Raw genomic sequence first — 22,020 nt, forward strand, 5'->3', positions numbered from 1 at the left:
TGGCTCATCGCAACTCAGAGAGTCGAATCACTCTGGTGCAGTTATAGGCGTTTGTATTCACATTCCCCGCTCAAAAGCGTTAACGCCCCCGTCTCGCATTTGTTTTTAAATCGCTTCTCCCCTGTGTGTGTTCGAGGTTTCCTTCCAATACTATAGCTTTACCGATTGGTTTGCACGCTCCTTGAAACAGAACATGGCAAGTGGATATCGTTAAGAGTCGGTAGATGCAACTCACCGGCAGAAACTGTTATGGCTTGGTCGCCAGTGGAACGCGGGATCATGCCTTAGTGTGCAACACGCCACCTCTCTCTTCACCAGATGCCAGCTTTCCTGAAGTGGGGCCATACTGGTGTCCGAACCGCCGCGGCAGCCACACCGTACCACTGCCCCCGATTTGGTGCATTCGATGGCGCATGTACGTCTGCCAGTGCTCAGGTTCACTGCTGCTACAGCCTCGTTGAAGCAATCACCCTCTTGAAGAGTCGTCATTCAGGTCATCTGGCATCTTACTGTGCTGCTGATCTTAGCGGAGAAGACTGCACAGACACCTCTCCTATAGTCGGTCACAGCAATCACACAGTAGTGTGCAGCAGCCCAGCCGATTATGAAACCTGCGCTGCCGTTAATGCGTTCAGGTTTTGTGAGCTCCGGCTGTCGCTCACACTACACTGGTGGCAGTCTGTCAGTTCGCAGGCATCGGTATTGCCGCTCCTGACGCTGTTGAGTACAGACTCCGCTACTTCGCCTGGCCTGCGCAGAACTTCGCATCTCTACTACGGCGTGCAGCATGGCAAGGCGTGATTCTAGACATTTCGGTAATGTACCAGCTCTGTGTGAGGCAGCACTGAACGCTTACCACGGTCTCGATTTCCTTTTACGGCCGGCGTAGCTGGACCCTAAAGGTTTTACCGTCAGCTGCATGCATGCAAACCCAGTCTCTGTCAGGCACGCATGCGCTCACTCACTAACGCTATTGTCTTCAGTTTTTCATTGTATTTAAACAGACCGGGAAGAAAAACGGGGCCACATAGCAGGTGCGACTGAGCCAAAATTCTGTTCTGTGTCGGACCGTTCCTATCGTGCGCTGCGGATGCCAGACTTCGGGAGTCTTTCATTTCTGGGCTGCATCTGCTACTGATCATCCAGTTGGCACGCGTTGCATGACGTGCGCGGCGCTTTGCCTGTTGCCTTTGAGCCTTAGCTGGGCTCTACTTGCCACCAATGGAGGACGGGCGCCAACGGGATGCTGCGCAGAGGGAGTCTGAATCAATGGGCTTGATAGCCGAGGGCCCCCTCTTTTCAGAGCAGCTACCCGAAGAATTTGCAGCGTACCTGAAACGAAACAAAGTTGATGTCTCGTGTTATGACACACAGGCGGAGATTCCGCGGTATTTTGCCGTCCTCTACCCAGTGCCTGCGTTAACGCGCGCCGCAGCAGCAGTCGTAGAAGAGAATCTTAGAAAGTCGGACGGCGATAGCGCCCCCCTTGTGAAGCTTCTCTTTTCGAGTGTTGGGCATGCAAGAGGACATCTCAGTGCTGATTCCTCTCGAACCTGCCCAGATGCATTTGTTTCCGATGTTCGCGTGCCAGATTGTGTATTTCATTCGCTGGATGTTTCGCACCAGAGCGACGGGGTCCCAACCCCTGAGGCAGACGGGGGCCGATTTACCGAAGACGGGACTCTTCAACGATTGAAGTTCCGGTACAAGTCGCTCTTTCCGCCTTACGAGCAGTATCTCAAGGAGCTGCTGTCCTGCATGCAGAAGGAGTTTGGTCTCGCCAGTCCCCCTTCGCCTGTGCCATGGTTGCTACCAAACTGCTTCGGTCGTGCGGAGAAATCGTCGGTTTCTGAGAATTCGAGCGGCCCCCCTTCCTTTCCGATTGTTTTTTCTCTTCCATCAAGTGTGTCGCCTCGAAACTGCACTCCTTACCGACTCGGTCTGATTCACCCGCTGGACGCAGCATCTGTGGCGTGCGCCCAATCGCTTCGTCCCGCGAGAGGTGACCTCGTGTGCGACCTTTGCTGCGCGCCTGGCAACAAGTTATTGCTTTTGGCCAGTGCCGTTGCAGGGCCGCCGCCTCACTGCGACGCCTGTACCACTGACTCCGAAAGATATTCGGAGGAGGCGGCTGGTGCTGTTGTCGGTGCGCGAACTCTGCCGCTCGCTGACAGTGAACGACCTACAGGCCTGGCAGCCCCTACGCTATGGCTCGCGGGCAGTGAGAGTGCCCTCGCCAGCGCCGGCCGAGGTGGCATTGTTGTCGGAGTTGAGGGCCGCAGGCAACGTGTGGAGGTATGCCGGCGCATTGTTCGAAGAGCGGGCGCTCGCAATGTCATTCTGGTGCTTCAGGATGGGCGTCTGTTTACCGGAGCGTGTAGGTGCGCTCTGGTGCCAGAGGGGGAATCATCCAGTTGTCAGTCTCTGTCTGCAAGCGCGCTCCACGCGTCAACTCTTGGGCGCACTGAGGCTGCTGTCAACGCCCGAGCGACCGGATCGAATAAGAGGGTGGAACAGCCAATGAGGCAGACGAGATCCAAGCGTGGAGGTCGTCTCTCACGGCGGAAAGCGCGAAAACGGGACGAAGCCGCTGAGGTGCCTTTAATCGACCTGCTCCCGGGGCTCGAGAACTTCGTAGACACCGACGTCGTCATTAGTTCGCACTCACCGGCTGCAGCGCCACCCGCTGGTGGGGAAGCACCAAAACCGTGTCCAGCTGTCTCGAACCAGGAAGGGCGTCTGGAGTGCTCAAAAGGCGAGACCAGCAACCACAACTGCTTCGGAAAATTTGACAAAGTGCTTGTGGACGTTGAATGCACACACGATGGCTCCATACGGCATATGCAGAAGTTCGGGCGCCAGTGGCGGTGGAATGATTTCAAGAAGAAAATGCAAATGTCTACATCAGAACAGGAGTCATTCGAGTGCAGGGCAACGCTGGATTGTACTGCTGGCGCGCCCTGTGATGGTAGTCAGTCCGTGGATCAAGGGCCATCGCCTAGCCATAACACCACATCTGAAAGCCCGAATGTTGAAACCCAGAAGCTTCCTCCACTGAAACGCGGCAGAGAAACCGCTGGGGTTTCTAAAGAGGCAACTTCGGTGATGGAGAGACCGCTTTCCCCACCTGCTTGCAGCCCAGAGGATTTCTCGAGTCTTCGGCAGCGACAACGCCAACTGCTTCAACGCGGCTTTGAGCTCCTGCGCCCCGGAGGACTGCTCGTTTACAGCACCTGCAGCAAATGCGAGGATCAGAATGAGCATGTAGTTAGTGACTTCCTCAGATCTAATGAAAATGCCGCGTTATATCCCTTGCCATGCCGAATCCTGAGAAACGGCGCGTCAAGGGACGTCCTTCACCTAAAAACCGCGACTACCTTGCAACCCCCGGGGTCAGTGGAGGAGCTGCGCCGCACTGTGAATGAACCTGAGTGTGCTGAGTGGCCTGCTACCCCATCGAGTCTCTTTCTCGACAGAACATTGAAGCGTCACCCCGCAGCTTTCTGCTCAGAGATGACGAGCGTGCTGGCCCCGTGCGAGAGGACGGCGGGAGGGGGTGAACCGAACGAGGAGCAATGTTGCTGCCCGCTTAATGGAAGGGGGTGTGAGGCCGGGGTGGACTGTGCGGCTGTGGAACAGGGCTCTGGAGATCACAGTGGGTGCTCGCGTCCTTACCATCCCTGCAGTTGTTATTTTGGCCCAGAGCAGAGTGGGACGAGCGGGCTTTTCCTTGCGTGCATCACCAAGCTACCAGATCCGTCCTGACAGCACACGCGTGGCTGAGTGTAGTGGGGTATGCTCATTCCGATGCAGCTGATTCGTTCGAAAATGCATTCGGATTTGGTGCGGACGGCGCTTTGCAGCCATGTGTCGCTTGTCTTTCCTGTTCTCAACGTAGACTCGTAGTCCACTACTCGTTTTTGAAGCCGCAATATGCAGTGAAGAACGCTCGTCTTCCCCCTATTATCGGGCTGCTTGCACGGAGTTAGCCGATAAGAGTATTAGCTAGTTCCAACTAACTGATTAGATCTTCTTAAATGAATACTCGACCTTGAATTGTTTAACTCGAAAAAAAAATTCATAAAAATGGGAGAATGAGTAGCGGCAGAGCTCATGCTTGACCCTCAGCAAGCTTATTTTCACGACCACCACGATGAGTGCAGCATAGAAATCTTGTAACTACTGAGTGTCCAGAACCAGTTGAGTCCCTTGAATTCATATTACAGAAATTCTTAGACACGAACACAAATATTTCTCTAGTTGCGTTGCTCCGGGTCTGGGATTGACAGACAAAAATCCAACGCTGCATGGTGTTGTCGAGCGAACGCGGAGTCGGATACTCTTCCCATTTTGACTCCTAAGGCCAACGAGCGATCATCATGTCACGCGCTTGAAGCTGCTGGCGGGGGCCATAGCCAACGATGCGTGTTGTTCATTTCAGTGTTGTGGTAGTGGAGATCGGAGGAAAGAGATCTTTCGGAACTACACACCCGCCTATGGCATTTATCACCACACGCTTGCGTGCACATATTCGAATATATGCGTATACGTGCACATGCGAATTGCGTTTGGCACAAACATTGGTGAGGAAACTGATGGCATTGCAGACGCCTCATTGGCATGAGCAACGCTTTAGTCGTTCACCGTTGCTTCCCTTTTCAGGCATCGGCAGGCTGCTGCCGTACGCGAAGTTATCTTTACTTCATCAATGTGAATGCCGGAATTGGACGCATTCAAGGGACAGACAGGGACTATGTCGCCATACTCAAGCAATAGTGCAGTGAAGAACAGTGGCCTGCCTGTCGCATCTATGGTAGCATTACCGTCAACACCATGAATGCCCTGGCGTCCGGTTGCTAGGCGAAGAGCTGGCATGTGAGACTCACTAGTTCTGCCGCCTCTACGTCAGCGAATATGCAAAAGCAGACGCCCGGAAGGTCCAGTCCAGCACAAACTCGGCTTTCCGCACTAGGCGCCGTAACGTTTTGTCAACCACCAAGGAGTCAACGCAGACCATGGCTCCAAAACAGTCCTCCTCCCCTTGAGGATTAACCCGTCATGCGAAGAGCAAACAATTTGTCACGTCGTCAAAACAGATACGACCAGCTTCACCCAGCTGGATTTTCCAGGACATATGGGCACACAACCTTCCCTCTGCTCTATGTCACATGTATGCCCCGAGTTCGGCTTGCAGTACAGTGTCCCCCGCCGCTTCAAAACCCCCGACGGGCACCCCATTCGCCCAACGACACAACACGTAGTTGTAAGAGAACCGTAGAGCTTCGATTGCGGCATCCATTGTGCAACTGGACGACTGGGTCGCAGGTACGCTCAACAGGCTCAGCCCGTGGGCTGCCTGTGTGAGCGTCTTCCGCTTGCAGCTCGATACCTTGGAAGTGAACAGGCTTAGTCCGACGGGGACGCTGCCGCCGTCGGAGAATTGTGAGTGCCTGACCGGGACGGCCGCCGACCTCTTTCCTCGCTGGCGACGGACTCATACCGCGGGAAGAAGACTGCAGTAGCCTGGCTTACCGGGCAACCCCGCTGGAGACCGACAATATGCTCGTGCGGACAGAACTGAGATAAGGTGCCTCGCATTCGTCTCATCAGGTTACTCTCGTGGGGGCTTGAGATTCCGCTTCCGAATACGTGGAAAGCCCCTACAGAGGCCACGCCGTCTGCAGGCGTAGTGGGCACCGTGCGAGGCTGTGGTAAGGATGAGCGCCGAAGCTCTTGATCGCCGTCCTCTAGCGTAAACTGCCGGTAGTTGAGAGCTGCACGAGATCCCGTGCCGGCCTCGGAGCACCCCGCGTGCGAATCCAGTCGAGTGGGAAAGCGCTCTGCTTCCCTGCCCCTGGTGTGCTCCATTTCCATGCGCGAGCCTTGTGCTGCGTCGCTATCAGTAGACTCCTCGGTCGCACCGGCGCAGTGCTGTCGGAGAGACATCCGTAATGCTCGCCGTTTGTCTTCTGTAGGTCCAGCGCACGCTCTGTCTGTCATCGCAGAGTCTGCGGTCACGTTCAGCGCGCCTCGTTGCACGGCGTCCTGCTGCTGGGCAAGCCTCTGGCGCAGCACTGGGCACAGCTGAACTGCTCCAGCCTCCATTTTTCCGTATAAATAGTACGTACTTCGGACTGGCGCAGTGAGCAGCATGCGCAGATACCGACATCCTCGGTGCTCGTCGGGCACGCCACCATTTTCTGACTCCGACAAAACGGCAATGCGCTCTGTTTTAGAAGGTTGATCGTATAGGGACGGGGTGCTGACAGGCTTCATGTGGTAGACCCCGAGTCCGAGTAGAAGCATGATGTGCCAGAGAGAATGGAGAAAGAAATGCTTTCCGCTTGCCTTTTCTGGGTTTGCGTAGAACCGTCGGAAGGAGTTCGCGATGAAGAGGTTTGCTGGGAGCGAAGAAACGGCGTACATCCACGTCGTTACGCCACAGAATGACGACAGCTGAATACAGCAACACAGAAAGCACAACAATTGTCTCGCAGGAGATCGTAAAAAAACCAGATCCTACACCCTTTGCACCGCAGGATTTTTTAACGGCACTCGACGAACTGCGACGTACATTTTATCCGACTCAATACAGCATCTCTGTTGCAATCATGAAGCTTTCCCGGCACTGTTCAACATCTGCGCCTATCTGTCGCACGCCCTCTCCTCATCAACTGAGGAGACCTTGTAGACTTGCAGGCCTCTCCCGCGCATTTGTTTGTCGGTCCCAAGAACACGGAAAAGACAAGCGAAAGCTCTGCAGATAACGCGTTTTGCGCACGCAGAAAGATAGAGCATCAGTAGATGAAGTGAACGATCCCTCTCTCGTCTAGCTGCCCGGGTCGATGGCGCGACAGTTTAAGCCAAGACAAGGCAGTCCTCCTGTTTTTCGAAGCCACACAGGGGTCGCGCGATCTACGTATACGATGGATGCTCCTGCATGCATACGAAACGAGACGCCTCCCCTTGCAACAGGAAAACCCCGAAAGCAGTCGCGTACCAGGGGGGTAGCTAAAAGCGCGCTCAGGTACCGCCGACATAGCGCCTTGGTCTGAATGGCGTGCTGATCGTCTGTCACTCCAAACATTTTGTAGCCGCCTCTCTGGTAGTCCGCGCGGTGAAGCCAGCAAAGCATGTAGAAGTGCGGAAATTGCCACAAGTACTGCAGTCCGAACAGGAGCCATGGGTGCAAGCAAGCTAGGGAGCCCTGCGCACACATCCCACAGGCAGCGCGAACGAGACACAGTTTGCTGTTCAGGGCCGCCTGCAACAGTCGCTTGGAATTTGTTAATTCCGCATCAAATAGAGAAAAGCGTAGGTGGACGACTGAGCCTGCAAACTATCTTCCGCCTGCCACACCCGTGCATAGAAGTGCCTTTCGGCCGGAGTGCAGGGCACCACCACGTCACGCGTCTGCATGCGCCTCTAAAAATCCTATCCTTTCACTCTCACACTGCGTGTACCTGCGCGGGGACAGATCCACCCGTGTCACCGGATATACAAGGATCTCTGCAAATCGAAGAGCCAAACGTTCTGCAGCGAAGGACGAAAGACCTCGGTACACATATCTTACCCCTGCTGCGCTCCATCCGATCAAAAGTGGAATCGCTCCAACAACCGCGCCGACGTGAGTGCTGTACGGATTCTTAGTCTTCAGAGGCGTATATACGCCTGCATAAAGGGTGATGTTGAAGGCAGCCAGCGCTGCTGTCGTCAGATTGGGGAAATGAAGAGACAGCAGAGACACACCCGCCGCCGCTGACAGTGCCGCAAATGTAACACAGGCTGGAGGTGAAAGATATCCGCTCGCAGCCGGCCTGCGGACAGCATTGAACAAATCGAGGTGTGCGTGGTTTGCGAAGCAAGATGTTCGCTCGCTTCCTGCATGCGGTAAGCTCGCCGCGACAAAAGCGGGTCAGTGTGTAGGCAGCATACACACGTGCTATACATGCTCACGCGCACCGATGACGGGAAATGCAGAAAAGCATTCTGCCATGGAATGATTAGCGCTGCGTGTGCTTCCGAGAGGTCTGCCTGAAGCGGATTATTTTGAATCCACTCATCAAGACGACCGCTCGCGTCTTTTCTTACCGATGTCTTGTGCGTTTCATCATGCCATCTAGCTTTCTCTCGTACAGCTGGTTGAGTGCATTCGCCGCGGCGGAACTTCCAAAGACTCCAGCGAATAACGCACCCACGGACGCCGAAAGCTGAGCCGCTGTCACGCCCGACAGGACTGCGGCCAGAACAGTTCCGGCTCCTGCCGGGTCGCCGACGGCTGATGCCTCCTGAAGCAGACGCAGACCTGCGGAACTGACGCCGCTAGTCGCACCCGACGCCAGCCCCGTCCAAAAGTCCGGCAGAGCTTGCACGCCGCCTGCGTACCCTGCGAGAGTCGAAAGAGCCACCCACACGCTCAGCCGACCCTTCGACAGAGCCCAGTAGGCGGCGCAGTCCCTCTGCAGTCGGCGCGAACGGAGTGACGGCATCAGGTTGAAACTTGCCAACAGCGAAGCTCTTCTTTCTCGACCGTCTCGGGCGTCGCCTGCGTGCAGCACGTTTTGTCCCTCTCCACTGCGGACACCCTCCTGGGCAGGCGCCTGCAACTTTCCAACGCAAGTCGGTGCCTTCCCGGAGTCCTGCTCGCCGGCAGTCCATGGCAAGGTGCTGTCAGGAGGGTGAGGCTTCGACCCAGCCACCGGGAGAGCCTCGGAACCTGTGCCTTGTGCCAGAGCACGAGAGGCGCTCCAGATGTGAGCTGTGGAAGCGGACGCTCGAGGTCGGTATCTCACGAAAAGCGACGGCCCCATCAGGGGTGCAGCACGCCTGGGGCGCCTCCCTCGGCAGGTTTGGATGTAGATCATCCTCTGTCCAGTGCCCTGAAGGAGAGGGTTCCCTGAAGCGAATGCATGGTATGATGATCCGGAAGAAGCCTCCACTGAGACACGTGGCTGCGCTTCCCGGCAAAGGCTCGTAGGCGACTTCCCCCCTCTGTAGCTGCTGTAATAAGCACGTCCTAGCCGTCTGCACCCAGCCAGCTTACGCTTTGACGCTAAAGGATACGCCTCCGCATCTTTCGTCGCGTCAACTCGCACTGCAACAAACCACACTCTACCCCCAGAAATCCAATCCGATTGAAGATACAGTTGTGGCGGCACAAAGCTCGACGCTTCTCCCACTAGTGGCTCCGCCACGACACCCTGCCTCGACGCAGACCGAGGCAGTGCGAACAAATTGGACCATTGCTCCTTTCGGATAGCCTCGCAAGCCGCCCTGAGAGGCTCAGCCGTCCAGAAGCGTTGGCCGCGGCCAGACTGGGCAAGCGGCCTCAACGAGGCAGAACCCAGCATTTTTTTCAGACCAGCAACTGACGCGAAGGAAACAACATTGTTTTGGGAAAGTTCTCACACAGTGGAAAAAAAATTGAGAAATGGGTCCCCGATTGAGGCCAGCACGAAGCAGAAATTTCACTTCACATGTCCTACAGTCCACGCGGCCTGAAGGACCTTTTCTTATCTGGACGCCGTTTTCGGGTCAGAGCGACTAGATGGCACAGTTGTGCATTACCCCTGATTCTCTGTCGAACAACGTCAATAGCAACCCTCGTGTTCCGCCAGAAGACCCCGGCGATCCTTCAGTGAACATAGGTGTCGCGGAAGGGCACCTACAAAACTGTAAGAGCAACTATTTGGTCCTTTCCACACCCGAACAGCGCCCTTCACTCCAGGTTCGATCCGCTGGTGTTCTTCTTCCCCCGCCCCCTTAACAGTACGAGTCTCTCGAAGCCTCCAATTCTTGAAGCAACCGCGACGATATGCTCGGACGCAACTGCTAGCACAAGAAAAAATCAAACCATGTGAGGCCTTGAGCATACAAAAGCTGTCGCAGCCCGTTGTATTGAGGCGACGCGAAGACGCCGTGCAGACTTGGAGAAATGGGTCACAAGACGCCCGTGGACTGCAATAAAACCCACGATAGTCCCGTGCCACTCTATCCACGCGAGGAAGCGGCGTGAAAAGTCGATTACCCGAAACAACGCCGTTTTTCTATTTGCTTTTGTCCGGAGTTGCAACGGAGGTCGAGCGGCGGAATGCATGCGCTTTGCCAGCTGGGATTGTCTTACGATTTTCTCCGATCGATGGCCACTGATGCGCATGCATGCTTGTAGGGTGTACACGCTAAGTGCGGAACTGGAGCTAGTAATTACAATTAGTCTTGCTTCATTGTAAGACTTCCGCAGAAACACACATGCTGTATTGCAACTAAAAGGACCCGTACGGTCGATTTCACTTCCTCGAGGACAGCATTCGTAGCTGCCTCATAAGTTTGCCGGTGGCGTGAGGGATTCGTTCGCAGATGTAGTCAGCTATGTTTGCACGCACGCGTTCATTGGTATGTGCATAGACACTTTCTCAAAATCTGTTGACTTGCGGAATATCGCGGCATACCGCATCTGCTAAAGGAAATCCCGTGCTAAGCGGTCCGGCAAATGCAGCTGGATGGGTTATGCTGTAGAATACGGCCAGAACGCGTCAGTACGCCTCTCTGGGTTACAAGCATACGCCTCTGGGTAACCTTTCTGGTGTCGCGGCAGTCGCGTTAATCCATATCTGCAACAAGGTGGCATAGTCTCAGGCGTGCGCCTAGTCACATCTCTGTTGCAGTCAATCAAAATAGCAAACTTGATGAAGCTCCTAATTTGCAAGAGAGTAGTTTAAGCACGCTCGGGGCCGCAAGCTCCCAGCAATGCGTTAAATACGCAGATCCTGCCTCTTATCTGCCGGCAGAATCCAGTGTGTCATGCCCCATTCTGTCGATTGCTGCTAGTGTGTGTAGTATCCACACCGCTAAAAGTGAATGAAGTGCACGAAGTTGAACAACCGCATTATTAAGCTCTCGAACGGGTCCACTGAACCAATTTCCGGCCGCGAGTCACCAGTGCTCTTCTACTTGGTAGTCTCAGTCTCTTGTTGCCTAGCTGGAACCATTCGCCTAATCTACTGCATCCTGCGGTTGCCAAGGCCTCCTAGGTTGGGTGTCGAATTACGGTCGAGGGCGTTATGTCCTAGTTTCCTCTGCGAAGCTTGTAGCTGGGTAACCAGAGGAGACATGGTGACACTACCCGACATCACCTAGTCCACCATTGATTTAAGAGCTCACTGCGTGAGCTCTTAAATCTCGCTGCAGAAGCTTTTGGCTCCATGGGATAGAATGAGTGAACAGATTGACACAAACATACCTCCAACAGAAGTCACCGGAACATCGTTGCTGCGGCACCGCTTCCTCAATGGAGTAGATGGCGTGAGCAGAAGAGCTGGAATACCCTACATCATTCAGGGAGCGACTCACACGGAATTCAGTTTTTCGCAAGCGCGCGAATGCCATCGGCGTATCACCGGAAATTTATATGGCAGTACGCTACCAGTGAAATCCAAAGTAAGCTACAAGCGTCAGTCCTGGTGTCTCGCGAGTAAGACAGGATATACTGCAGAAGCCATCACTACGTTACTCCGCAGTCTTATACGACTGGCGTGCACCATGCCTTAGTTTCGTCTCTCATTATCCATGCAATATCGAATCGTCGGGACACTAGTAGCTGTCGCTTGTTTCAGGATGTCATTAGTCTTCGGATCAAGTATGGCTTATTCCGACGCGGCGTCTCCGCCCCACCCACCTGGCAAGGAGCGGTTGAGGGACCTTTGTATGACCGCTTTCTCCTCTGCACCATTGATATGGTTGTGCTTCGGAGTCATGTATGAGCTCTCACCACAAACGAAAACGCACTACGTTGGACCACCTCCCTGTGGCAGGCGCCCCCGAATGCAGGTTTCTAATCCCAGGAACAAAGAACCATTCTCGGGGCAAGGTCCTTGACGGTGTCGTATCGAATCATGTAAGTGGTACCATTTTTCGACGACCCCCCTCAGATGCTCCGCAGCAACTGAAGGACGTTTTCTCCGGAACTCCATGTTTAGCGGAGCAACAGCTGGACTGCATGACAAAAAGGCAATCTACCATTTGTCGCATCTTCAACACAGGCTCGTCTCCGCTTCGTAGCGTCTATGAGAGGCACTCTCGCTGGCACTGCAGAGGCAGAACTGCGGTCCGGACTCAGCCAGAAGCTAGTTACCACGTTGTTTTTCCAGCTCTCCCGACTGAATCCTGCGCGCAGCTCCTCATGTCTGCTGCTCCGTCATGGGACATCTTGTCATGTGCTACTGAAACACGCGTGTTTCTCCAAAAAGCTAGTCCACGAATCAGAAACGGGTAGACATCTTGGGCGTTACTATAACATGAACTCGGGGAAGCTGACAAGTTTAGTCTGAAATACCTGTTACCGGCCAAAAGAGAGAAGATCAAGTCCCATACTCCCCCGGCAAGATGGACAGGAGGACTAAAAGTGATCTTCGCCGGTGCAAACAGCTTCACGTTTCATGTGTGCCTCACCATCCCCAACCTACGAAGGACTCTACTGTAATTGCTCTGCAGCGAAGAAACGGCGGGCGCCCACGGCCACCGCTGTCCGTCCTTGACTAGCAGGGAAAGCCATAATGAAGCAGGGATGCATGTCAGACTGAAACCTTCACAGATCTCCCACATTTTGAAAAAACCGCAGAACGAAGGACAGAAAAGAACGCGTTGTTTGATTAATGCCAACAGATGGAATACCGGAAATAACAACCCACAACTTGTGTTCTCCTGAAGTCTCTTCTGCAACCTCCCCACATCCCGATGCAAAAAAACGCATCAAATTATCATCCGCGTTACAAGACGAAACACTCAGTTGCTCCCATCTTGTTCATCATCAGATTCACCCTCCTCGCTAGCGTCTTCTTCCTCCTCAGGATGTTCACGCACCCGTTTTTGCCAGTTCCATGCTTCGCTGCCTTGGATGGCGCGCTGCGCCTTCAACTTGAGGAAGTCTGTAATTTACGTCGCACAGCACAAACGAAAGACACGATGGCATGTAGAACAGGCTCACAGGAAGCAAGATCTAAAGTGAAGCCCCGGAGAGCAATCGTTTTCGTGGCAAATCAAACTGTGAGAAGTGCCTCCAGTACCAGGATCTTTCATGAGCTGAGCGAGCGCCTCATATGTGAATCGTCGATCCGCAAACTGTTCTGGAGTCATTGTATTGCTGCAGAACATGTGCTGCGGAGGGGAAACTGCAGAATCCAAAGGCACCAAGGGGGCACACACAATGCGAAACGCCCAAGAGGTCCAGAATACCCCGCATTACACAGCCATAGGCATACAGGTGCTGAAAGCCGTTTGCCCCAGTATATCACTGCCTCACGGCCAGAAATCATACGCATGTCCCCAGGCTGCATTCACCACCCGTATCTTGACAACTACCCATGAATGTTCCACACGCCACCCGCGCCGCCTTGTAGCTCAGCCAACCAGCCACCGAGGCTCGCCGTCTTAGTCATTTCTGTTTCAATCGTTCGGACAGCCACGCCATAGAACATGATGCCAAGCATGTAACACGCCGGTTGAACTCTGAAGCATTTCCTTAACGGATGCACCATCGATACAGCCTTAGCACGAACCGGCGAAAGAGACGATGTGGTGAGCTGCACTCTCGTACTGAAGGCTATCATTAGCACATGGGACGGTAGAAGAAAACACCGCTCGAAATACGTCTCCCCTTGGGGAGAACCCCGCTACTGCAAGGGGTCATTGGTGGTTTCATACTCTTCCTGCAGAATGGAGAGAGACCTAATATGCTTCTCCCGGATGCAACGCAGGGACGCCGAAGGTTCTTCTTCTCTTTTGCCGATAGTGCTCTAGCAGATGACAACCCCGTGAGACTGTAGCGCTATTTCAGCGTACCTTCAATTTCTCGTTCTTTCTTGTAGCGCCAGAGGCCCCATCCAACAACTACCGCCGGCAGGAACGCAAGAGTCGTGAAACCGTACACGAAGAGAGACTCGGTATGAGGACACGCAATAGCTCTGTCCAGATAGTTGGCGATGACCTGGTAACCCGCCTCCCTGGACGCTTCCGCTGCCCGCACTAGGAATGGTGTCTAAGAAAAGGCAGACCAGCAAGCAAACGACAAAGACAAACCCATCTGCGTTTGGCAAAATGCCTGACCATGTCTCAGCTTCAAGATAATAAAAGGCCGCGACGGGTTCCCGCCCCTACGAACTGATCAATGCGCTCGGTAAGGAATTACCAGATCAGTCAGCATTTGGTGGACTACGCGCAACTGTCGACCCTAAACCAACGTGGATCCTACCACGAGACAGCGAAAACTCCGACTCTTGACACACCGCTCCAGGGCCGTGGTCTGGAAGAAGGAATCAGCATGCAGGGGCGAAAATCGAAAGCTGGGCAGCAGGGGAGTAGCTCACCACCTTAACAGCGCCGGACAGACCCAGGCGAGGTGCGTGGTCGAGTATGAAGCCAATGTACTCCTGAAACGGATGCTGCGGAGGAAGGGAGATACGAGCGATCCCCGCTGTACGAGAGAACACAATTATTGACAGAAGGAGCTTCCAGTAGCACTGAAGGGGATCGGCATCAGCGCTGTATACTGTGCACTGTTCCAGATGCAACTGAGGTATACCCCCTGGGCGGCAACATAAGACAGGAGCTGTGCCACAGCACTACGAGGCCCTGTGTACTTCTCGAACGCCCGACTCACCAGCAGCGAGTACCGCAAAGGTAGACATGATCAGCCCGAAGAGAAAGTTAACGACCGGATCTAGTGGAAAATGAGACTTTCCTCCGCGATGCACCGTCGTTCCATCATGCGACTGCTGTTGCCCAAGCCTCCCACTGCTCTTCTCTTGAGCATCCTGCGCCTTTGACTCCCCCTTCTGCAATGAATCGCGCTCCTCCGGGTGGTAGCCCGAGGTACTGTTCTCAGGCGCTGACGTAGCTGCCGCTTGGGACGCTGGAGAGCCAGCTCCTTGTCGTGGAGATCGAGCTCCCGGCTGGGTCTCGGGAACGGGGCCCTCTGGCTGCGAGAGAACGGCGGCAGATGTCATTTTGTCTTGGTCGTGTGGGAAAGCCTGCTGCACGTCGCGACTGGAGGCGCTAGGAAATCGCAAGAGGTGCTACTCTTAAGGGAAAATCACGTCGGAAAGCGTGAAGCAGCCGAACAAGCAAGGCAATTAGCGCGCGAGGCATTAAAGATAAGGAACTTGTGAACAAACAGGCGGATGAGCATGCAGCGATGTAAAACAGAGGAGAGAACCAGAAAAACAACCTGCTGAAGCAACCGAACACTTTGTGTCGCTGCTCCCTCTCAGGAGATTTTTGTCCAGTAGACAGGTTTGCACAGGAAAGCGATTATTTTCAACTGAGTGGTACACGGGAATCTGCTGTGTTGCCCGGCCTGCGAGCGACAGTGTGCAGCTACTCCCCTACAGAAATTTGATGCGGTGTGCACATCTGTTTCCCCCTGTTCGAAGAAACGGTTGTAACGTTTCCTCTGGGACGACACGACGTTTTCTACAGCGAGTGGTAACGTACAACGCTCGCAGCAAATTCAGCAAAAAGGTGTTGCCGCAGTACCACGCTCTCAGACGGCAATCGGGAACAAACGAGAGCGACGCCCCTTGGCAATAGCATTGGCTCACAGTTTCTGGACTTTATAGAAGACAATTTCGGAATGCAAGGTGCGCGTTCGCGACAACTACGTAAAAAATGCCACGCCCTCCGACGAAGGAATTTCTGCCAAACAGAAGGAATGATCACCATTCCGTGTTCGCCACCAGCGTGGCAGCCGAAGACAAACCTCTGCTCTGCGGCAGAAGAGGTCGCCTCTCCTCAGGTGGACCCGCGCATGTCGGTCTGGTCACTTCGCCAACAACACCGTCCGCATCACGCGTGGGTGCATCAAACAGCCTCAGAGCAGATTACAAGCACTTAATTTGTGTTTGTAGCGCTCCTTCGTTTCTCTGTGGAAGAGAAGATTGACATGCGTACGCATTTGCAAAATACCAGCCACACGTGAATCTCGGCCGCTCCGCAACCGGTGCGTGGTGCGCGCAAAGCCCAGAGGCGACCTCAGCGAAACGGCGGGAATATTTCAGAATACCCATGCTGATACCACAAGCCAGACAGCGACAGTGCTCGGTTCCAATGGAAATTCGGACGTTCCATAACAATATTGTGACCAGTCCCGCCGGACAATTTGGAGTTTTATTCTCCGGCCGAACCGGTTAGGAAACCGGGAAGGTATCGGCTGCGCATCACTGCGGTGTAGGAGCTGTGCCGCTGCTCTCGGACTGCGCAATACAGTCACTCAGTTTTCTGAATGGCAGAAACCACAGCCCACAAACTCTGCTGCGGGCCTGTACCTCTTTTGGAACCTCTACCGCCCACAAAATCATGACCACGTTAGACACAGGCAAGGCACCTCAGGCGCGAAGCCACCGTTTCTCTAGGGATACGAGGGATACGGCATACCTACAGAAGTGTTGATGGCACCTTAGTAGCGATAACCGAAACGAAAACTGAACCCTGATGTTCACAGTGCATTGCGATACAAGCACAAACAGACAGCGGTTCCCACATGAGCGGCGGCGGTCGTCGGCTGTGATACTCGATACACATGCCACCGGAAATCCACTCAGCAGATACGTGAGTATTTTTATGTACAGGCTGCCGGAGCGACATATATGGCGAGTGAGCATCGCGTCCCGGCGACGGCTCTCAAATCCTACAGAGGTACCTGTTGAGGAACCACTCACTAACGTCATTGCCGGCACTAGCTTGAGAGCGGCTTGTCAGTGTAATTTGGCAGTGAGGGCGGCAGAACACCACAGGGGCTGCCGGCAGCCTACGCACACAGGCTGGCCAGCTCCATATGCCTCTTGCCTCCGTGCGACCACAGAACGTAGGGGCTAAAACAATTTCGAAGTTTCTGGTCTATCCCTGCCGGTCGCATGGCACCTCCCATGCGCGAAAAAGCGCACAAAGGAGAAATGCGTTCCAGGCTGACCTCGAATATCAGTGAGTTGTTCGCGTTTCAGTGCGAACAAAGCCACCAACGAAACATGACATTCGCGGGACCACAATCCTGCGCCCGCACGACTAAAACACGCCGATAATTGAACGATGAAGTAGTTCGCAACCTACTGCCCCTTGACCGCGTCTTCAGTTTCCGCTGCTTACAAATCTCGTACGGTGAGAGCCTTCACGGCGCCTTCAGTGTCCCCCCCCACGTACATGCCACAACCCAAAGAAGCCCTGCAACTGGGGGGGCGACGGTGACCGGCTCAACTGCCCGAGTTGAAACAAAACAGACTGAAGGAGTCGCAATAGGGGTGAATGCGCCGGACCACATACATACAAATTTTCTTATGTCTGTGGCACTTCCCCATCCGAAGGGGGACTAGAAATGGCAGCAGGGCGGGAAAAGGACTTGATGACAGCAGCTCGGATAATATCTTCGTGGTCGTGCCAGAAGTGGTTAGCGGCGTTTCTCTCCCGTGGCAGACTAGGCGCGTGTTTGTTGGTGAGTTCCTCACAGATCTTGCGGCATCTGGCCTTGAACTCCAATCGGTAGGCCTCAAAACTCGACCAGTGATAAGCCCTCAACTGTGGCTTCACGAGCTGTTTCACGGTGTCAATCTGCATTGCACGGAGGCATGCGAGCACACACCTAGCCAGCCACTTAGTTGGCCTCTATTCCCATCTCCACACTGAGACCGTGTTTCAGTACATTGTCGTGCCTCGTCTTCCCGCATGGAGCAGACGGAGAGAAGACGCTGCGGGTGCGGCAGAGCAACAACCACGACCGTGAAAAGGTGCAGGCGAGTTTTTTCTTACCAGCTCAGATGCGGGCCTCAGCTGTCTCCGCGACCGCTCTGTGGACCCGGAACAAGCTCGCACGCCCGATGTTCTCTCAGACGCGGAGGCGTCGTCTGAGAAAACACCTTGCTCGCCACCACTAGTACGTGTCGAGTCCAGGGGGATACATCTCCGAGGGAGCTGCAGTCTGGTTCGATGCCCTTGAGCCGCCTCGATGCCTATTCAGTGAATACACAATCATGGCAAGGGAAAACCGACTTCACGGGGCCGTGGGTGAAGCGCACGACCAGCAACAAGTGAGCTATTCATACATGCGGATCTGTCATGTTTCGCAACGAATATGCGGCAGATGTCACCGCCCACAGTGACCTCGCCTCAGCGTCCGGCGCATTTTCACCGGAGGTGGGACAGAGAGGCGGGCTGCCGCGCGGCCGGGTAGCGTGACAGCTGTGGCGGATGCCGCTAGATTGCTTTGAGCCAGCGTGGGCGTTTCCCATCCGACGAAACTGCCCTCTTGATGTGCTCCCACAAGAATTCAAGGTACCGTGGGATCCTCTTCTCGTCAGCTGCGCCTCCAGCCGAAGGTTTTTTTCGGAAAGTTGGAGCTGTGTTCCTACCTGCGGTGGGTGCGCGATTGTCACGGGCTGACGAGTCAGTGCCGTTAGAACTCACTAGTAGCGAACCACACACGGGCACGGGCCTCGAAACAAGACTGGTGTCCCTGGATGCCGATTCAGAATAACTCGGCACAGCTCGTCGGATGCTGAAGAGACCGTTGCGAGAGGCCAGAGCCGAAGACGAAGAAAGATGGGCGGAGTGAGTGGGGAGGGCGCAAGGCACGCAGGAACTTGTCTCCGCCGACTCCACGCGCTGACTTCCTGCGGGACGGCGTTCAACCGGAGCGCATGAATGCCGCATCGACGCAGAGACAGAGTCGGGCCGAGAGACAGCGTCGCGAGTGACAGATGCATATGTTGCGATCGGCACTTCATGCGAACTTCGCGTTCTTGACCAATCCACGGTTCCAGTGCCTGCTCGTACGGTGGCACTGACGCTAACGGGCAAGCACTGCTGCCGCGCCCATGCGCGGCGCCCAGTGGAAGCAGACGAAGAAAACTGCCTTCGCCGCTTGAGCAGGACGGATGAAGGACCCGGAAAAGCAACCTGCCGTTTCGGGCGAAACGCACCAGTTGTTATTAGCTCTGTGTTAATAGGGATCCGGCGGCGGGGGGGAGGATGCCTGTGAATACGCGGAACGGCGTCCAGTACCGCTGCTGACCCACTGTCAGAACTGGCATCCGCTCCCATCGATCCATTAGTCGGATCTGGCGAGCCTGAAGCCTGCGGGGGGTCGGCGAGGTCAACAGTACGTTGCGAAGATGCGGCAGATCGCACGCAAGAGGACTGCTGCTCCCAACCCACTTCTAAAAGGCTAGCCAAATGTTTCCCCAGTGCTGAGATCGTCTGCGGATCGTCGGGGTTCGCCGTCTCTGACCCAGAAGACACGGAGAGCGACGACAACGTGTCGGCACCGCGGGCCGCAGGTGGTTCTGAGACGGACGCTGAGGGAGGACGCTGCGTCGAGGAAGAAGACGGAGTAGAGGATGCCGCGCAAGGAACAGACTCTGGCCGTTCACTAGGCGAACCACTCGGCAGCCCCCGAGACGAAGATGATGACACAGGTGACGGGATGCGGTCAGATACGCGAGACAGCTCAGGCACCCCCGGTGACGGGGAAGTACCACGGTTGGACCCCCGTTCTCGAACTCCTGCCGAAGCACCAAGGCTGAGAATCTCCCTGAGCCACTGAGCGCCATCGCCTTTGGGACGGCACGACGCCAGGGCGCCTGGCGCGGGCTGTCCATCTAGCCTTCCGTTCAGACGACGCCTCAGATGTGCATTTTCCGCATTGTTGCCTACAATGTGCAACACAGGCATACCAATCAAACAGTGAGCACCGCACCGACCGAGCACCTACGCTTGTGGCAGGCGCGGCTCTACCATGCGGTGCGTCGACAGGCATGCGACAGACTCCTGCCCTCTGCACATGTGGAGAGCGAACCGGGGCTTACTTCCTTCTGGTGGGGGAGCCGACGATCCTCTCGTTGCTTGCGCCGCACTTGACGCCTCTCTTCTCGAGCCTTGACCCAGCGCGGCCGGGCCCCGTGGCCTCGCGTCATCTTCGTCGGAGCTAGCATCCGGACTCAAAACGATTTCGTCACACGAATGGGTCTCCTGTGGGTTTGGCTGCCTGCCTCTGCACGGGCGCGTTTCGCAGCCTTCAGCAGCCACGTGAGCACTGGAGACGGCCCTACCGGGCGAGACGTCGTCTTGCGAGACATGGGGCGATACCGCCTCAGAACACTCTGCTGAGTCTGCCTGCCGGCCGCTGTGCGCATCCGAGAAATCAGCGTCGCTGCAGTCGCGCAACTGCTGCATCCGCCGTGGCGCGGCGGAGCGTCCGCGGCGTCCACGCGAGCTCGCGGCCCTGGGCACGCTGGTCAGTCGGCGGGCCCTGCCTTGTCGCCTCCGTCTCGCCTCCACAAAGCCATCCTCCATTATCTGATCGCGCCGAATCCGCCTGCCCTCGTCATCGATGCAGGGGTGCCTTGACTCGCGACAGGAGGGACAAACCCACGGCCCGGAATAGTTTTCGTGACCAGGAGATATGTTGCAGCACAGACGATGGTACCTGTCCCCGCAGGACTGGGCCTCGCAGACGAGGACGCCGCCATCGCTGTCGCTGCGGATCGCTTCTCCGCATGCAGGGCATCCTCCAAGATCGAACAGATTCTCAATTATGCGCGTGATCTCTTCGGAATTCTCCTCGTCCACCTGCGCACGCTTTTGGTCAAGTCTCCGCACTGGCACCACACCCTCTCTCTCTCCAGTCCTCGAGTACCGCGCCAACCACGTGAATCTTGTTTTGCACTGTGGGCAAGAATTCTCCCTTGTGAAACCCCATTTCTGGATGCAGAAATAATGGAAAACATGTCTGCAGCCGGAGATCAATCCCAGCGGGAGCAAATGCGACGACGCCGATGGGAAGAGCGGAGAGAACTCTGCTCGCGCAGACGAGCGGCTCCGCGTGTGCGCAGCGCTAGGTGGAGAGACAGAGGATGCACAAGGAGACACAACAGCATCCGCAGTACCTCCGGTATGGGACACTCGAGGCGCATACGATGACGAAGAGGAAGAGGAACCACCTAAAAGAGGCTCGGTCTCGGCCGTAGACTCCGACGCCTCAACCGAAGACCCACCTCCGGTTCCATCATTGTAAGGTCCCTCTGAGCACTGGTCATCTTGAAATTCACCCAAACAGGCACCACACGCAAGATCCAGATGCAAGCGCGAAAGCGGCACGACATCGGGGAAAACCTCCGTCGTCACTTGACGCTTCGTCAGCCGCCTTTTCGCTGCAGGCTGCTGCCTTGACAAAGCAGAGGACTGTGGAGTCTCCATGTGGTACGACACCGACCCCTCGGTAGCGTGCCCCTGCCCATAGTACTCAAAGTACCAGGGCACGGAAAGGTAGCGGGCGCCCGTCCAGCATGAATCACACAGCGGCGGACGCGCCGTCAAAGCCTTGACAATACCATGCAGACTTCCATAGGCCGCCTCCGTTCTGAAAAAGACAACAAAATCCGCGCCGACGAGTAGAGCTCAACGAACCAGGGCTGAACTGAACGGCACAATACTTGCATGCTAGACGGCGAGACAGGTGGCAACGTCGGGTCCTCTCCCAGAGTGCAGACGGCACCGCAGTACATTATTCGAGTCACTGTGTATATAGAGTGTCACAATGGAAGCGACACAGACGAAAACGATTGGACGCACCTCGAAAAAAACATTCTTCAGTTAACAGCCTCGAACATGAGCTTTCTCACAGCGCAAAATCGGTACCATCTCCATCTCCGGCGCCACGCGCCCGTCAAAAGCACTATCCGCCTTCCCAGAATATCTGAAGACAGTGGCAATAGTAGTTGAAGGGCGAATGCTCTAGAAGTGAGGAGTGATGGCGTGCTTCTGTCTATTTTTTTGATACAGCTGAGAACGCTGAAGCGATGCGTCAGGCAGTTGGTGTTCCGTGCCGCGCATGCAGTCCGTGAGCCGATGCTCTTCCTTTATGCTCGTGTTAGCTGTGTGTGCTGGTGACCCCCCGTAGCGAGCTGGGCAAAAATAGGCGAGACTGCGAAACGCAGTGTACCGGAGCCGAAAAGATCATGCGGGAATTCTGCTCCTGTTCGG

The 22,020-nt window shown here is 55.3% G+C and overlaps 4 protein-coding genes across 4 annotated transcripts; 1 reads left to right on the plus strand and 3 right to left on the minus strand.

Annotated features, from left to right (window-relative positions):
- Positions 1 to 1,221: 1,221 nt before the first annotated feature.
- BESB_056320 (uncharacterized protein) lies at positions 1,222 to 3,765 on the plus strand (the record flags this gene model as incomplete). The annotated part of the gene is made up of 1 exon (XM_029364067.1): positions 1,222 to 3,765. One exon carries the CDS (start codon positions 1,222 to 1,224, stop codon positions 3,763 to 3,765), a length of 2,544 nt encoding a protein of 847 aa, XP_029219990.1.
- Positions 3,766 to 5,406: 1,641 nt separating this feature from the next.
- On the minus strand, positions 5,407 to 9,350 carry BESB_056330 (prenyltransferase, UbiA family protein; the record flags this gene model as incomplete). Its single annotated transcript, XM_029364068.1, has 4 exons — positions 5,407 to 6,456; positions 7,001 to 7,207; positions 7,574 to 7,817; positions 8,092 to 9,350. 4 exons carry the CDS (start codon positions 9,348 to 9,350, stop codon positions 5,407 to 5,409), a joined length of 2,760 nt encoding a protein of 919 aa, XP_029219991.1.
- A 3,430-nt stretch (positions 9,351 to 12,780) lies between these two features.
- Positions 12,781 to 14,999, minus strand: BESB_056340 (uncharacterized protein; the record flags this gene model as incomplete). The annotated part of the gene is made up of 5 exons (XM_029364069.1): positions 12,781 to 12,923; positions 13,062 to 13,166; positions 13,837 to 14,032; positions 14,361 to 14,467; positions 14,654 to 14,999. The coding sequence occupies 5 exons, from the start codon at positions 14,997 to 14,999 to the stop codon at positions 12,781 to 12,783; spliced, it is 897 nt and encodes a 298-aa protein (XP_029219992.1).
- A 3,235-nt stretch (positions 15,000 to 18,234) lies between these two features.
- Positions 18,235 to 21,234, minus strand: BESB_056350 (PHD-finger domain-containing protein; the record flags this gene model as incomplete). Its single annotated transcript, XM_029364070.1, has 2 exons — positions 18,235 to 19,688; positions 19,845 to 21,234. 2 exons carry the CDS (start codon positions 21,232 to 21,234, stop codon positions 18,235 to 18,237), a joined length of 2,844 nt encoding a protein of 947 aa, XP_029219993.1.
- Between the last annotated feature and the right edge of the window lie 786 nt (positions 21,235 to 22,020).

The sequence above is a fragment of the Besnoitia besnoiti genome, chromosome IV, assembly GCF_002563875.1.
Source record: "Besnoitia besnoiti strain Bb-Ger1 chromosome IV, whole genome shotgun sequence".
Taxonomy (NCBI): Eukaryota; Apicomplexa; class Conoidasida; order Eucoccidiorida; family Sarcocystidae; genus Besnoitia; species Besnoitia besnoiti.